The sequence below is a fragment of the Mesoplodon bidens genome (genome assembly GCF_964165515.1).
Source record: "Mesoplodon bidens genome assembly, chromosome: 12".
Taxonomy (NCBI): Eukaryota; Metazoa; Chordata; class Mammalia; order Artiodactyla; family Ziphiidae; genus Mesoplodon; species Mesoplodon bidens.
In genome coordinates this window covers 80,259,014-80,272,293 of record NC_138168.1, presented here as the reverse complement: position 1 = coordinate 80,272,293, position 13,280 = coordinate 80,259,014, and the positions used below count along the sequence as shown (strand labels likewise).

At 38.0% G+C, this 13,280-nt stretch overlaps 1 protein-coding gene across 17 annotated transcripts in view; it reads left to right on the top strand.

Annotated features, from left to right (window-relative positions):
* The window catches only part of SYNE1 (spectrin repeat containing nuclear envelope protein 1), a 466,561-nt gene that overhangs the window by 272,176 nt on the left and 181,105 nt on the right, over nucleotides 1-13,280 (top strand). For all 17 annotated transcript variants that reach the window (XM_081251412.1, XM_081251411.1, XM_081251427.1 and 14 more), the window contains 9 exons: nucleotides 416-634; nucleotides 1,572-1,831; nucleotides 3,448-3,613; nucleotides 3,953-4,108; nucleotides 6,435-6,587; nucleotides 7,418-7,600; nucleotides 8,349-8,486; nucleotides 12,178-12,363; nucleotides 13,053-13,175. In XM_081251412.1, the coding sequence (XP_081107538.1) occupies nucleotides 416-634; nucleotides 1,572-1,831; nucleotides 3,448-3,613; nucleotides 3,953-4,108; nucleotides 6,435-6,587; nucleotides 7,418-7,600; nucleotides 8,349-8,486; nucleotides 12,178-12,363; nucleotides 13,053-13,175 (1,584 nt within the window). The remainder of the gene's footprint in view (nucleotides 1-415; nucleotides 635-1,571; nucleotides 1,832-3,447; nucleotides 3,614-3,952; nucleotides 4,109-6,434; nucleotides 6,588-7,417; nucleotides 7,601-8,348; nucleotides 8,487-12,177; nucleotides 12,364-13,052; nucleotides 13,176-13,280) is intronic.

The following is a 13,280-nucleotide window of genomic DNA, read 5'->3' as shown; positions in this document are numbered from 1 at the left end:
ATAAGATGTGATACAGTAGATTTCAGTAAATACTTTCTAGTGTAACTTAGATTAATTCAATTAAAATTCAAAAATTAATAACTGAGTCTCACTCATATCACAGCAGTATAAGGTAGAATGTGACATACTTAAATATCAAATTCCATTCACTTATATTTTTGCTAGTTTTTAAAAATGGGAGAATGTCATCTCAAGCAGCATGTTTGTTTGTAATAAATACGTATTCACCTTACCTCTTTAAAAAAGCCAAGCCTAACTCAATTACAAATTAATTGTAAAAGTAAGAATTACCAGAGGAAAATAAACATATGTAGGAACATTTCCTTTTGCGGATAATTTTAAGCTTTACCAAAATCCATGGAGCTTTTGAAAACAACCATCTCTTCCCTCAACCTCTGTTCCTCTAACCACCCAGGCTTTAGTGTCAGTAGTTAACTCTTTTCATGAGAAAACTGTGGCCTTAGAGGGTAAAGCTTCAGAACTGGAGAGAACCGGAAATGGCGCCAGCAAAGCAACCATAAGCAGGTCGATGACGGCTGTCTGGCAGCGCTGGACACGGCTCCGCGCTGTGGCCCAGGACCAGGAGAAGATACTGGAAGATGCAGTGGATGAGTGGAAGAGCTTTAACAATAAGGTAATCTCCATTAGTGATGGGCTCAAAGTATTGTTTCTTTGCTGATGAGAATGTATTTTGAAAAGTGGTATTTTGCTCCTTTTTTCAAATCGGCCTTATGAAAGTAAAAAGCCTTTTTTAAAAAATCTCTATTTACATTGATGTGAAAACCAAAATATGAAATAAAATACATATGCAATGTGCAATTTAGTCCCAAGTCTGGGTCCAGTTATTTTAATAGGAAATAAGCCAAGTAATCACATTTTGAAAGGAGGACAAGCCCATTTTGCCCCATTTGTGAGGCTCTTAGTGACACTTTCTTTCCTGGCCCTGAAAAAGTGCAAAACACTTTGTCGTTGCCATGAAATAAGCAGGAATTTAACTCATTTTCCAAATCCTGTTTAATTTAATATCTTCCCTTTTAAGTAGGGTTCAAGTTTTAAGCCACATGTTCCTTTATGACTCAAAGGCACTTATTCATGTTAGCGTAAGTATTGAAAAGAGTTTTTCTTTTATCTGTTTAGTAAAAGAGAATTTTTTAAAAAACCTTTTTCTATGTTATGAAATGTCTGATTGCCCTATTATTATATTATTATTTTTATTTATTTATTTATTTTTGGCCACGCCATGCGGCATGTGGGATCTTAGTTCCCTAACCAGGGATCGAACCCGTGCCCCCTGCATTGGGAGCACAGAGTCTTAAACATTGGACTGCCAGGGAAGTCCCTGCCCTGATGTTATTTTGAGATTAAATCTTAAAACCCAGGATAATAGTAGTGGTCTTTCCTTCCATGTTAAGGAGATTGTTCACATTTTAGTTTCCTAAGATTTAGAGTTGACACCATCATCTTTAACGTGCTCCAGTGCATTAGTGTCAGATTTGGCATTTATGGGAATCACCCTCTTTTTTTTTCAGTTTATTTACTTTGAACTTCATAGTATGTACATTTGTCATCAGGTTAAAAAAGCCACTGAAATGATTAATAAGCTGCAAGATAAATTACCGGGAAGTTCAGCAGAGAAAGCCTCAAAAGCAGAACTCTTAACTCTTCTTGAATATCATGACACATTCATTCTGGAGCTGGAACAGCAACAGTCGGGCTTATGGATGCTAGAGCAGCAAGCACTGAGCATGCTCCAGGATGGGGCCACGCTGTACCCTGGAGAAGAGCCACCCACTGTGCAGGAAATCACGACAATGCAGGACCAGTGCCTGAAGTAATTATACACCCGCTCTCATTCTCTGCTTCTAAACTTGGCCATGACCCAAAGGGCCAAATGTGGTATTAAGAGTCTGGGGGTGCTCCCCCCACACCACCTTAAAAATGTGGGACTCTGTTCCTGTCATCCTTGCTATCTAGTACATATCTAGTCGTACTTAGAAATATAGTAATGAACCAGATGCAATCTCTGCCTTCAGGTAGTTTACAGTCAAGCAGCAGAGGTAGACAACTAAAGATGCAAGGATGGTGGGGGGGCACTAAGGGAAATCAAAGCAGAGGCAACTAATCTAGGAGAGGAGTCAAGGAAGGCTTCTCTTCAGAAGGGTATTGAAGCTAAAGACTAAGCAGGCTTAAGCCAGCCAGTGAGGTGGGAGGAGAGTTCTGCAAACAGGGGAATAGCAAGTAAGAAAGCGCGGAAGGAAGCATGTCACCTCAGGAGAACTCTTGGGTGATGGGGCGATTCATGAGACATAAAGCTTAAAAGGTAAACAGTTGGGAGCTATTGAGTACTTGGTTTTGATAAATCTTGATAACTCATTGGCTAAATTGGATGACACATAGATTAGAGCAAGGATGATACCAAAGTCCAGGTAAATAATAGTCATTTACTGATAGTGAACTTAGAGAAAGTTAATCTTTTATTTATTTGTTTGTTTGTTTATTTATTTATTTATTTATTTATTTATGGCTGTGGTGGGTCTTCATTGCTACACACAGGTTTTCTCTAGTTGTGGAGAGTGGGGGCCACTCTTCGTTGCGGTGTGTGGGCTTCTCTTGTTGTGGCGCACGGGCTCAGTAGTTGTGGCACATGGGCTCAGTAGTTGTGGCACACAGGCTTAGTTTTTCTGCGGCATGTGGGATCTTCCTGGACCAGGGTTTGAACCTGTGTCCCCTGTGTTGGCAGGGGGATTCTTAACCACTGTGCCACCAGGGAAGTCCTGAAAGTTAATCTTAATGATATGTAACCAGCCTGATTCACTTATGGGGCCAGAGAGGAAACATCACTATGTAATTTAACTCCTGTATTAACTACTATTACTCATACATGTCCTACATTCACCCCTTCACTTATAGATGAGTTCAGGATAATCTGACTCCACGTGTTTAAATCTTTTTAACCAAATTTATGTCAATTCAAATAAAGACTTACAATTTGGATGTTGAACATTATTAATCATAAAATTTCCAAAGTTTGAGTCTTTATTTAAAGACTAGTTTCTAATAGGCACAAATATTCCAGTTACACATTACTTTTAAAGGCTGATGATTCTGCATCATGAGTAGATTTTCAAAGAGGAAATAAATAAACAATCTTCAGGTTACTCTCGACAAGAAAATGAATTGCAGTTTAGTGTCATGGGAGTATGTCAGCTCCCAATTTTCCAGGGATAAATCATTCACTTCACATGATGTATTTTCTTCTGTTATACTTGAAGTAAACTTAAATGTTTCTGAAAATTATCTGGCAGTTTGGGGGAAGTGTCTTTACTTGGAAAAAAGATAGGTGGCTTCACTTTTTTAATGTCTGTTTTTGACAATTTGATGTCATATATTGGGGGGGTTCCTTTCATTTCAATCCACATCTGCTTTCTCCCTTTATTGTTTCTAAAGCATACAGGAGAAAGTGAAGAAGAGCGGAAAGGTGGTAAGGCAGGAGCTGAAGGAGCGAGAAGTGGTGGAGACCCTAATCAATTCAGTAAAATCTTGGGTTCAGGAAACGAAGGAGTATTTGGGGAATCCAACAATAGAAATAGATGCTCAACTTGAAGAACTTAAGGTACAAAACTCATTCCCTAGACCCATCATGTTAAAAAATTGTCCTGCTTTTAATCAAATGTATCTGTTTATATTCAATGAAATAATTGAATTAAAAAATTTTAGAAATGTTTTCCATAAAAGACTTTTAGTATTATTTCATTGGGCTTTCTTTTGTTCTGTATAAAGTGGACATGCTTCTTATTGAGACTAAAGAAAATTTTGCTTTTTGTAACTGTGTTTCTCTAATTCCACACTTAATCATATTTTGAGGAACAATACATAGCCTTGTCTCTGTATCCATAAAAATTAATTTCCTTATCAGGCTCCCAGAACTTTCTTATGTTGATCTTTTCTTCAGATTCTCCTAACAGAAGCCACAAATCACCGACAGAACATTGAGAAAATAGCTGAAGAACAGAAGAATAAGTATCTTGGTCTTTATACTATATTACCTTCTGAACTCTCTCTTCAGCTAGCTGAAGCAGCCTTGGACCTAGGAACTATCCATGATCAGGTAAACCTATGGTCAAGAAAGAGTACTTTTCCACTCTTTTATAGGCTCAGTACTCTTGTATGAGAGTTCGTGATTTTCACAATCCTGTCTTCATGGAAACAGAGTTAAAAAAAAAAGATCAGTATAAAATAATAATATTAAATTAGAGGTCTTATTCATAGGCAAGAAGCATATGAGAAGATATTAGATGTTAACAATACTGTCAAACATTAAAGATAATTTATCTGCTTCCAAAAGGAAATTACTCAAAGAAACAAAGATACATTTCATGTATTCAACAAATATTTATTGAGTATCCAGAATCTGCCAGGCACTCTTCTTTGGTTGTTTCAGTTCAGCAAGATGTAGTAGGTGAAGATATTTGAAAAAAGGGAAAATCAGAGTTAAAAAAAATAAGGTAAAACCAGGAATGAGTTTTCTACCCCAAATGCATGCTATAGGGTCCCGTATTGTGTCTAGAGGAAGTCCTATCAGTCTAACTCTAACTTCCAAATAACTAAGGAAAGGAATGTGTATAAATTTTAAAACAAATCTTTTTTTTTTTAATTTAACAAATTGCTACATAGCCATTCATAGTACTGAGATCAGAGAGATATTTCTATCTTAACTCCTCGTAAAGAACATACACTTTCACGTTGGGAAAATAGCTTCGGTAGCATTTGTATGGAAACATAATGGGTTTTAGGACCTTCTTGGTGGCCTAACACTAAAGCAGTTTAGTTAAAACTGGTCTACAGAAGATAAAGGGAGGATAATTCTAAACTACTACATGAAATGGAAAGTAGTATTGCATTGTAGAAACTATAAAACTATAAAATTCATGTAAGTGTGCTGTACCTTTTAGACTCTCCAGTGTATGATACAAAGTGTTTAAAATTTTTCATCAAAGTCTAATTCTACTGCATCCTACTATTGACCTAAACTAAAATATTATTTTCTATTTTAAGTATTAAAATGTTAATTTTAATACTAATATTTTACAGTATTATTTATTTGGTTTTTCTTCTTGGACATTGGAAGGTCTTTCGGGAAGGATGATTTGGCGAGTTCAGATCTTAAAAAAAGAAGTTCAAATTTCAGGGTTTTTTCCCTCTGGATAAATTTCCCTATAATAGAGTTATTCACATGCATTCCATTTACGTTAGTGCTCAACTCAAAATAATGAAGTCAAAAAAAGTACTCTTTTTTTTTTTTTTTTTTTTTTTTTATGTGGTACGCGGGCTTCTCACTGTTGTGGCCTCTCCCGTTGCGGAGCACAGGCTCCGGACGTGCAGGCTCAGCGGCCATGGCTCATGCTCCACGGCATGTGGGATCTTCCCGGACCGGGGCACGAACCCGTGTCCCCTGCATCGGCAGGCGGACTCTCAACCACTGTGCCACCAGGGAAACCCCAAAAAGTACTCTTTTAATGGTGTATTTCCTCACTACTAAGGAGATTTGATTTGCTATTTTTATATATTACAAAATGATCAGCACAATAAATCTAATTAGCATTCAAACCATACATAGTTATAAAACTTTTTTTTCTTGTGATGAAAACTTTTAAGAAGTACTCTGTTAGCAACCTTCAAGTATGCAATATAAGATTGTTAACTATAGTCACCATGCCATACATTACATCTTCATCACTTAAAGAGATTTTTTTAAGGCCTTTCATTTATACAAAGAACATATTTCTTTACCATCTTCCCTTCAACATTTTATTATAAGCAAAATATGAATGTTTGTTATCATATCAAATCAAAGCCATTAGAAACTTGTAAATATTAACTGAGATTTTTCATTTTCCTTTCCATTGGACATGTTCTGTGCTTTTTTGTCATACTATACAGAGGTAATTGGAAGTTAGAAAAAGAGTTAACAGATCATTAACAGTTACTTATGAAAAGGTGCATGGACACAAATCTGTGTGCCTCCAATTATCTGGAATCGTCTTCCATTTTATGAAGAAAAAGGCTTAGAAGAGTTTGTATGTTTAGGGTCACAGAGTTAGTAAGTGGAGAAGATAGAATTCAAAGTCAGCTATCTGCACTGCTTCCTGTAAACATCTGATGAGTGAATCACTGTACATGCATTGCTTGTTCCTTTGCTGAAATAGCAGCAGAAAGAGGTGCAGTTAATACGTAAAATGGTGGGAAGTAAGGCTGCAGGGAAAACCATGAGAGCTTGTAATTGCACGTGGCTGGCTTGTTGAGGCACTTTGATGCCAAAGCGGTGTTGATGACCTAAAGTGCCTCTTGGCAATATCTGAAGATGGAGATATATGTTAGTATTAATTATCCAATTTTTACCATGGTTGATTTTGCTGTTCTCATTGATTATTTAGATCCAGGACAAAATAAAAGAAGTTGAACAGAGCAAGGCCATGAGTCAGGAATTCAGCCAGCAAATTCAGAAGATAGCCAAAGATCTCACAACTATTCTAACCAAGCTGAGAGCAAAGACAGATAATTTAGTTCAAGCTAAAACTGACCAAAAGGTAAGGAAGGAGAAGTGGAAATATAAGGGGTGCTCTTGAATGAATTAAATATTTTGAGTGCATTCGTTTATTTTGAAGATACAGAAAAAAAAAAAAAAGCCTCCTTGATTAGCAGGCTTCATGAAAACCAGAGAGTAAAGGCAGGCAGTAAAAAAAAATTGTAAATACAATAATATAGAGCTACTTATATCATACAATTTATTATCACAGTTAAACTGTATTCATAAATATACATGCATATATAGTGTCAAAGGACTAAATGATGGTTTAGGATTACAAGTATATAAATTTCAAAATGAAGGATGTTCTTTTTTTTTTTTTTTTTTGCGGTACGCGGGTCTCTCAGTGTTGTGGCCTCTCCCGCTGCGGAGCTACAGGCTCCAGACACACAGGCTCAGCGGCCATGGCTCACAGGCCCAGCCACTCCGTGGCATGTGGGATCTTCCTGGACCGGGGCACGAACCCGTGTCCCCTGCATCGGCAGGTGGACTCTCAACCACTGAGCCACCAGGGAAGCCCATGAAGGATGTTCTTGGTAGTTAAATCCCTGTTCTCATTTTGCCAATGAGTAAAGTGACTAATCCTTTTTGGGTGGGACTGAAGGAAAATTTTAGCTCTCTCAGCCTCATGGGAAATAAACACCAGGGTTACAAAACATCCTGCTCTGCCTTTTCAACTGAAGAAACAGAAATGAACTGATCATAGTTGAATTATTCTTATATATTTGGCTTCTACAAAAATCATCTAAAATATAATCCTTCTGATTCTGGAAAATCTGGAGAAATTTATTATCTACAGTCTAACGTTCTTTCCTTTTGATGACCATCCAGGTGCTAGGAAAGGAATTAGATGTCTGTAACTTAAAATTAATGGACCTGGATGAAGCAGTACAAAAATTCTCGGAACAGAATGGCCAACTGGGTAAACCACTGGCCAAGAAGATAGGAAAACTGACTGAACTTCACCAGCAGGCCATTAGACAGGCCGATAACCGGCTCTCTAGGCTCAGCCAGGTATGTTTTCCCAGCTGGTAATCAACATTCTCTGAAGCCAAAATTCAATTTTCTATTTTTTGCTTTTAAAAATAAGTGAAAAGATAATATGGACAATGATGAGAGTAATTTAAGTGTAGCTTATTTCATACCATGCCTGTATTCCTAAGATTTACATGTAAACCTGACTTTATTTTATATCAAACCATATTATAAATTTATTGACAAAGGTGTTCATATAAATGGACATTTTATAAATAAGTAAATATATATATATATATATATGTATATGTTTGCCTTTACTTAACTGGTTCAGGTCACACATCATCATAATTGTTGAGCATAGACTGAACTTTTGCAAATTGATTATGTTTCTTTCTGCAATCAGGGATGAGTTAAATCAGAATTTGCAACCAATAAATTATAATATTGAAACCTATAATCCCCACCTACCACCTCCTTACTCAGTGAGGGTAGAGTAGGAAAGGAGAGAGAGAGAAGAGCTAGGTAGAGGAATAAGAGATAAGAATGGAGAATTTTTTTAAAAGATTATTCAACCATAGTAAGAACTTGGAGTTTATCCTAAAGTCACTGGGAAGTCCTTAATAGATGTTCAATAAGCAAATAATTTTTCATGATACCTTTAGATATCACAGATATCATAATGATCAATTCCTAGGATTATTATATCCAAAGAGAGATCGAAGACTGACTTCTAGCTCAGGAAGCAGAGTTTACATTTCTTATCTGAATGTTAATGATTTTTCAGGCAGCATCCCATTTAGAAGAATACAATGAAATGCTGGAGTCAATTCTGAAGTGGATTGAGAAAGCTAAAGTCTCAGTACATGGAAAGATTGCATGGAATTCTGCAAGCCAACTTCGGGAACAATACATTTCATATCAGGTAACTTCGGGAAAATAGTTTTCAAAGAGTAACTAAGAGAGTGCTTTGATTTAACTGGCTAGGCTGACAGAAAATTTAGAGGACCATGATGTAAAATTATTTTAGGTGCCAGGAAAAAAGAAAGGTAAGGTAGCCCTAACAACTTGTCCAGGGGATTGAAAGAAAGTAGCTACCCATGAGATTTCATAAGACCATATATATAAATAAACATCCTCCTCTGTCTCCCCTAGACTTTCCATTTCCCAAGACCAAAAATAATCATCCAGATAGGAATTTTTTTTTTGCACCTTCTTTGAAATAATTATATGCAGGGATATGGTGGGAAATTCTTCCCCAGGAAGAGCTGTAGGGACAGGTGGAAAGATTATAGCCTCCAGACTCAGACTGATGCGGAAACCAAGTTCTGACATTTAGAGCTGTGTAATTTGGAGGAAACTACTTTGTCTCTCAGAATTCAATCTTATCATCAATAAGATGGAGATGTAACTGATATTCATAATGCAGAGTTATCATGAATATCAAATGGTTTAACGTATGTGCCATCATCAAGCACAGTCCCTGGCACATGGATCCTCAGTCAGAGCCTCAATCCCATGCCTCTTCCTTCCAGCCCTTCTGCCTGGTCACAGTGGGCTGACCTCCCGCAGGAAGTAGGGGTCAGTTGGGAATGAGTCCACACCACATGGGGGCCGCATTACTTCATTTCCTCTGAAGTTTTCTCTCGACCATATCATCCAGGAAATTATTTCATCCCCTTATAATTTAGGCTTGAATTAGATACAGATATCTAATAGCCAGTTATCTTGCAATCAAATACAAAATGGTCTTTATTTAAGTTACATTAGTATCCTCAAGTATTTTAGATTTTCTCTCTTTTATTCTGATTTATGTATATTCATGTCTTTTAAATGCATCCCCTTTTCCATTCCAGTTGACAGGGTTCTAGATCAAAGCTTCATTTTCTCCTTCTTGGAATGCTTTAACAGGTTCCTAATTGGTTTCCCTGTATTTATCTTTCTTCTCTAATCAATCCTGCACACTCCTCTCAAGAAATCTTTCTTAAACAACTACAGAGTTGTTCTGCCTGACGTTATGCATTATACATTAACAGACAAGACTTAAGTTACCATTGGTTGTAAACAATGAAAAAATATTCATTAGAAATCTAGAAATGTAAATTTACAAGAGAGAGCATTTTAATGATCAAGTTAAAAGTATTTTTAAAAGTTCATATTTAAAGAAGTGAGAGCTGTCAAACACTGCTGGTAACTTGGTTAAATCTCTTTGAAAAACAATTGGAAAATGTATCGTGATCATGAGAACATTACTACTTTGTAATCTGAAATGTAGGAAATATTTTATATGAGTATTAATGACTATACTGGAATTTTAAAGAAAACTTAAATGTCAAATAAGTTTTCTGAGTAAATTTTTGGATTTCGTAAAATATAATGTAGTCTTTAAAATAACCAAGAAGGTAGTTTTTTGTTTTGGTATGGTTTTTGTTTTTTTAAAATAGCTCCAGCTCTCATTCATTTATGTATTCAATAATCACTTATGGAGTGCTTTCCAAAGCTAGGAATTTTGTTAGGCATTTGAAACACAAAGGATATTCCATGCCTCTGCCCCAGGGAGTTGATAATTAAAGAGAGAAAGGAGATAGAAAGACAGATCTAGACAATTACAATACAGTGTGATAAGTGCAGGGATTGAGAGCCCAAGATGCTGAAGGAGCTCATGGGAGGTACCCAAGCCAGACTGCCCAGGATTTGAGAAGAATAAGGAAGGAAAAGGTGATTCTGAGCTGAATCCTGAAAGACACACAGCCTACTTGTCGTGGAGTTTTAGACAAAACCGCGTGTTGAAATCCCGGCAGTAGGAGTGAGGGGTGCTCTAGCTGGTGCACTGGCGAGGAGGTCTGCAGAGAGCTGGAAAGAGGGAGAAAACAAAGACATATCATGGAAGCCTGTTAAGAACTTGGCCTTTCTCCTGAAGTCACTCTAAGCCTTGGACAGATATTCTGCAGGCAAGTGACAAGCTCAGACTTACAGTTTAAGAAAGATGACTTAGAAGCCTGTGGAAAACAGATGGATGAAGGTAAGACAACTAGAAGGTGGTTTCAGTATTCCAGTAGACAATGACAAGGCCTCTCTTTGGAGGCTGAGAGAGGACAAAAATCAAGGGGTATTACCCAGCAAGAACTCTGGACTTGGAGGCTGTTGGGTGTGGCTGAGAGAGAGGGAGGATCCAAGCATGGTTCCCAGGTGTTTCTGACTTGGGCAGTTCAGCGGGCTGAGTGCGTTGAGGGGCACAGGAGGACAGATGTCAGGTGTTGGTGGTGACCTCACACAGACGTTCAGGAGGAAACTCAGCCTGTCACACACCGTTCTGGGGAGTTCTCCCGTGCCTGAAAACTGCCTGATTTTATCCAAAAACAATGCAGAGAGAGAAAATGCATGGGTTCTAATATCAGGTGAAGAAGGTGGAAAATTGTAGGTATGTTATAATCTCAATTACCTAAAATTATACCCAAACTGAACAGCAGTTATTGCTTAAAGTTATCTCTGAGATATGGGATTATGGACTATTTTATCTTCTTTATTTTTCAATATTTTCTAAGCTTTATAATATATATTATAATATATATAATATATAATATGGTATATAATATATATATGTTATATAATATATATGTTATATAATATATATATATATATATAATATATGTATTTGACAGTTATTGTGAGAAAAAAGATGTACTTTATTTTTTAAAATAAGAATCTATTGCCTAAGAGTAATGTCCCATCTCCCATTTCTCCTCTTTACACATCACACACCCCAGGAACCGCACATTTTGTGCTCACTCACTTATGTGCCTTTGCTTATTATGCTGTCCCCTCAGCATAAAATGTCTTTCCTTTTCCTCCCCGTCTGTCAGTACAAACATTCTTCTGACTCAGCTCAGATGTGACTCTTCCAGGAAGCCTTCTCTCAACCCTCCTGCAAGTAGTAGCACATCTCATTTCTGGCATCCTTAACCCTTTCTTCTTTCACTCTGCTCATAAAATGCATATTATATGCTTATTATTCTGTTTATGTTGTTATTAGTCCCAAGAGATGATACTATCTTGAATAACAAGGGCTTTGTTTTATGCCAACTTGTTTCTACCCCTTTGTCTCACTTAAAGCAAGTGTTTGTGATGCTCTTGTCTTATTTTCATTTCTTAGATCCATATATGATTAGGTCTTAGATACAGAATATGAGACCTGAAAAGCATCGCTTTAGTTTGAATATGAGAAAAGGGGGGCCAGTGACCTGATGAAGATACCCAATGCGTCAGAGCATCACCACTGCTGGAAATACTCACGTCCTGACCCTCACCAGGGAGCCGCTTGGGGTGGCAGATGGAGCACTAGCCTTATGGTCCAGCACAGGTGGCCTCAACAAATTGTTTACAGCTCCTGAAATGTGATTTCTTTTTGAAAAGGGGGTAACAGGAAGTGGGGAGCAGGCACAGGGCTGTGAAGGTTAAACACAGTAAGACACACGACCTACACAATGTGCATGGAAAATGTGAATTACGTCTCCTTACTCCCTCCCCAGTCTGATGGTCTTTAAACCACACCGTATTGATTACCCATACCTCTCTGCCTACCTGTCAATGTCATGAACATTGATAATTCACTCTAGACCATGCTAGAAGAATCTGAAGAGATTTACAACAACCTGGAAGTGATGACTGAGAAATTACAGTACCTCGATAGCGTGTACCATACGGAAAAAATGTCTCGGCAAGTAGCCGACCTGGGACGGGAGACTGAGGGGCTGCGGCAGATGATCAGAATTCATTTGCAGAATCTCCATGATGCTGCCAAGGTAAAACATAAAACTTTTTTTTTTTAAAAAGTAATTTAAATGGAAAAGTCTATCATTAAAAAAACAATCGTGGTTGTATAGCAAACGTAGAGCGCTTACCTCTGATGAGCCTTCTTGACTGTGATGGTTATGGTTGTGTGTCTGACTCACAGTGATGCCAAACAACACCTAAACAGCGGAGTTTGGAGCAGAGAAAGATTTGGGCCATGCAAGGAGAAGGGTGGCTCATGCCTCGCAAAACCCTAAACGCTTTACAGGGTTTCAGCAAAGCAGTTTTAAAGGCCGGGAGAGGGAGAGGGGCTTCACAGCGTATGTGATCAGCTTGTGCACAGTTCTCTGGCTGGTTGAGGTAACAGGGAGATGTCACAAGGCTTAACAGTATCAGTCCTTAAGCTCCAGGAGGCCTGGGGCTGTGACCTCATGGTCATCAAGCAGTTAACATCTTCCGTCTGGTGGGGGCTTTTCAGCTCCGTTAAACAGCTCAGGAAATGTGCATGAGATACTGTTACCTGGGTACTTCAGAGAGGACCTCAAGCAGAGGGTATTGGGGAGGGGGTCTGCCCCAGAGGCTCTATAGGGTCCTGCCTGGCCCTATAGGGTCCTGCCTGGTTACATGATGCTATTCTCCACCTATGACTTTGGACTTCAAGTGCTTATATATTGACATTCACATGGCTCTTACTCTGCAGGATATGAAAAAATTCGAAACAGAGCTCAGAAACTTACAAGTTGCTTTGGAGCAAGCCCAGACAACACTGACTTCTCCAGAAGTGGGACGTCTTAGTCTCAAGGAGCAACTCTCTCACCGACAGGCAAGCAAAAATAATTCAGGGGAAATGGGTAGGAAGCTATAGTTTTGAAAAAGAAAGGATAGTTAGGAAAAGTAATTTCTAAACTCTGTTATAGTCTGAGCACTG